A 4499-nucleotide genomic window follows, 5' to 3' on the forward strand; every position below is an offset into this window, starting at 1 on the left:
AATAATATATATATATATATATATTTCTATAGCCTAATAATATTAAAATTCTAATATTAAAAGAATTTAATAAAAAGCTTAACTTATATTTTAAGCTAATATTTTAAGTTTTATTTTTAACTAAAAGTAAATATAACTATTTTAGATAATAAGTTTTATATATTTATAATAATTATTAGATTTTTGCTTTATTATATAATTCTAATAATATTAAATAAGAATTTTTAATATAGTAAATTAATATTATTTAAAAAAAAGCCTTAGAAATATTTACATATTTTTAAAATAATAAATACGAAGATTTCTTAAAGGTTTTTAATTCTAATAAAGCTTTAAAACTTCCTAATCTTAGTAATATTAAATACTTTATTAATATAAATAGCACGGTTCTATATAAATCTTTATATAATTTATTAGAAATTTAACTAAAAGTATTATATTTATATTTATAAAATATATTTTATAAATATTATATAAGGCCTAATAAAAGCCTCTTTTTTAAAAGCGCTTATTGTTTTTATTTTTAAGAAAAATAAAGAATTATATCTTTATATTAATTATTATAAATTTAATTAAGTTATAATCAAAAATTAATATTTATTTACTTTTATTAATAAAATCCTTAATTAGTTTTAAAAAGCGAAAATATTTATAAAATTAGAAAATAACTTTTAGAACTTATTATAGCTATTTTAAATATCTTATAATATCTTTTAAGCTAACTAATATATTAGTTATATTTCAAATATATATTAATACTATATTTATAAAGCTCTTAAATTGTTTTATAATTATTTATTTAAATAATATTCTTATTTATTCCCGAAATAAGAATAAATACTATAATTATATTTATTAGATTATATAAAAATAATCTGTTTTATAAACTTAGTAAATATAAGTTTAATATTAAGGAAATTAAATTATTAAGCTTTTTTATTAAAATAAAAGATATTTAAGTAAATTCTAAATAGGTTTATAATATTATTAAATAATAAGAACTAAAATTATTTTATAATATTTAAATATTTCTTGAATTTACTAATTTCTATTATAGGTTTATTTATTATTACTTTTAAGTAATTATAGGCTTAATAAATCTCCTAAAAGAAATAGAAAAGGGCCGAAAATCTCGTTTCTTTATATAAATAAATAAAGTAACTAAAAGCTTTTATTATAATACTTATCTTAATTTATTTTAATTCTTTTAAAAGAATTTATATTAAAACTAATATATTATAACTAATATATTAAAACGAATATATTAAAACTTATATATTAAAACTAATATATTAAAACTAATATATTAAAACTAATATATTAAAACTAATATATTAAAAAATATATTAAAACTAATATATTAAAACTAATATATTAAAACTAATATATTAAAACTAATATATTAAAATTCGCAATTATTAATATTATTTTATAATAAATTAATTCTAGTAATAGCTTAAGAAAATACTAGTATTTAATAATATTCTAGTTCTAGTAACTTTCTAAAACTAAATATATTTATAATATTTATAATAGAAAGCTATTTATAATTACTAAAGCCTTTAAATATTAATATTATTATTTTAAAGAATTCAGGTTAATAATCGAGATTATTATAAATTATAATAATCTCAAATATTTTATAAAAATAAAATATTTAAAAAGCTATTAAATATATTTTATAATATATCTTATAATATATTTTATAATATATAATTTTAAGATTATTTATTATAAAAGTATATTAGATTTAGTAAATAAATTTAGTAAAAGGCCTAATTATAAAAAAGACCTTATTAATATACCTTGGCTTTTAACTTTTTAAAATAAACTAAAAAAAGCTTTATAATTAGAATTTAGACATTCTTATAAATATCTAAAGAGTTTCTTTCTTGAAATAAATATTATTTAATACTTATTATATTTATAATAGCTAAAAAAGAATATTAATTATAAAATAAATAAATAAATAATTTTATAAATTCCTTAATTATAAAACTAGTTAAAAAGTAAAATATAAGGAAATACTTTAAAGGCTTTATTATTATAGCTAAAATAATAAGAATATTTATAATTATATTATTTAATAAAATTAAAAACTTATTAATTTTTCTAGTTTTTAAATTAAATAATTATAAATATTTAGTTTCTTATATATAAATATATATAATTATTAATAGAATTATAATATTAGTTCCTTTATTTAAATTTCTTTTAAATATTATTTAGATAGCTTAAAGAAATAATTCTTAATATTAGAATATTTTAAAATAAAGGCTTAATAAAAAAGATATTAAAAATAAAGAAATCTAAAGAAATAATTTAGGTTTATTTAAGTATTATTTAAGAATTATTATAAAATAAAGAAAACTCTTAAGTTTTTTAAAAGATTCTAGTATTAGGAAAATATAAAAGAAAATATTTATAAGTATTATTAAAAATATAATATTTATTAAAGAATTAAAACCAAGAAGTATTTACTATATAATTTATTTAATAGTTTATTATAGTCTAAAAGACCCTAAAATAAAATCTTTATAGATTTTATTATAAATTTATTATTATATAAAAACTTAATAAAAAGTTTTAATTTTAATATAATTCTTATAGTTATTAACTAATACTCTAAAATAATAAGATATATTATATATTATAAAACTATTAATTTTCTAGAGTTTATTAAAATTATATAAATTTTTTTTTAATTTTTAGTTCTTTTAATAAAATTATTTCTAATTAAAAAATAGTATTTATTAGCTAATTTTAGTTTATTTTTTGCTTTTATTTAATATTATTAGTTTACTAGTAATATATAATACTATTATATAAATATAAAATACTATTTATATAGGATTAATAAAGTTATTATTTCTAGAAATAGAAAGTATAATATTATAATATTAATATATAATTCCTAAATTTACTAAGCTTAATAGAATCTAGTTTACTAGTCAAGTTATTTATAGGATATAAGATTATATAATTATATCTCATTACCTATATTCTATATCTCCTATCCCGTAACTATATATATAACTTCTAAAGAAATAGTTATACTAATACTAGAAACTCTCTAAAAAACGCGAAAAATAATACTTTTTTCTAATTATATATAAATTCTCTAATCTGGCCTAATACTAGATTTCCCTAAATATTTTATATATTTATATTACTTTTAAGGTTTTTAGTTATATATTAAAGGCTATAGCCTTTTATATATAATATCTCTTTCTATAATATTCTTCTATCTTATATATTTATTTCTGTTCTATTTATATTTAATTTATTTCTCTATATCTAATTATATTATATTTATATTAATTAGATATTTAAGAATATTTATTAGTTTTAATTTTATTACAAAATTAATAGAATTCGATTTTCTCTTAATTTATTTAATTTCTATAATCTCTTATTATTTATATATTTAGTAAAGATATATTATATTAATTATTAGATACTTTTCTTAAATAATTCCCAATTTAATAAAGCATTTATATAATAACTTCAAATCTATATAAACTACTAATAGTAGTTCTATTTCTAGTATTTTATTAATTATAGATTTAATTAAAGCGCCTATATTAAAGCTATAAGCTATATTATAAAGTCCTAAAACTAGAATACTTCTAGTAATTCTTTTATATTTAGTAGAGAACTAATAAATAATATTAATATATCTAGTTTTATTTACTAGAACTAGAATATATCTAATTTGGAAAGAAAAATCTCTATTATTTATAAATAAAGCATTTATAAAAATAATTAAATATAAGAACTTCTTTACTAGCTTTATAAATCTTAGTCTTCTAGTAATATTCTTAATTTACTATTAAATATATTTATTAAATGCCTTATACTTAGTTTCTAAGAATTTTAACTTAAATAATAATTAATAGATTATATAAAGCTTCTAGTTAATAAACTAATATAATATATACTTTTCTAGTATATTAAGTAATATATTAGTTCTTAATAGAGAGATTTTAATAAATAGTATTTCTATTACTTATAGTAGTAATATTTTTTATAGAAATAGTTCAGAGGTTTTTATATTAGTATTTCTAAATAAGAGTAATTCTAGTAGTATTTATATAAAATAATACTTCTATTAAACTTGAGATTATATATTAAGAAATAAGATATTTAATATTTCTTAGCCAAAAAACTTAGGCCTCCTAGAGCTTTAGTTATTTTATTTTTACACAATTATTAGTTCTAATAAATAGAATATTATTAGTTTAAAGGTTAATAATTCTAAAGAATTATTTATTATAAAAAAGACAAGAATTATAAAATTAATTATTTCTGAAAAAAAGCTTAATAAATAATAATAGGAATAGTAAACTGGTTTTAAATTAGTAATTTCTAGCTTTCCCGATATATTATATAGTAATTTTATAAGCTTTTAAAAAAGAATAATTTTTTAGATTTTAGTTATCCTAGTAAGCTTTATAAGATAAATTAATAATAAAACTTATATCTAAATAAACAACCAG

The 4499-nt window shown here is 13.6% G+C and overlaps 1 protein-coding gene across 1 annotated transcript; it reads left to right on the forward strand.

The window, feature by feature from the left end:
- Positions 1-661: 661 nt before the first annotated feature.
- K444DRAFT_545605 (uncharacterized protein) lies at positions 662-859 on the forward strand (the record flags this gene model as incomplete). Its single annotated transcript, XM_024876146.1, has 2 exons — positions 662-733; positions 773-859. Coding segments are annotated over 2 exons (159 nt in total), but the record flags the coding sequence as incomplete, so codon positions are not given.
- Between the last annotated feature and the right edge of the window lie 3640 nt (positions 860-4499).

Source organism: Hyaloscypha bicolor (assembly GCF_002865645.1).
Source record: "Hyaloscypha bicolor E unplaced genomic scaffold K444scaffold_182, whole genome shotgun sequence".
Classification (NCBI taxonomy): domain Eukaryota; kingdom Fungi; phylum Ascomycota; class Leotiomycetes; order Helotiales; family Hyaloscyphaceae; genus Hyaloscypha; species Hyaloscypha bicolor.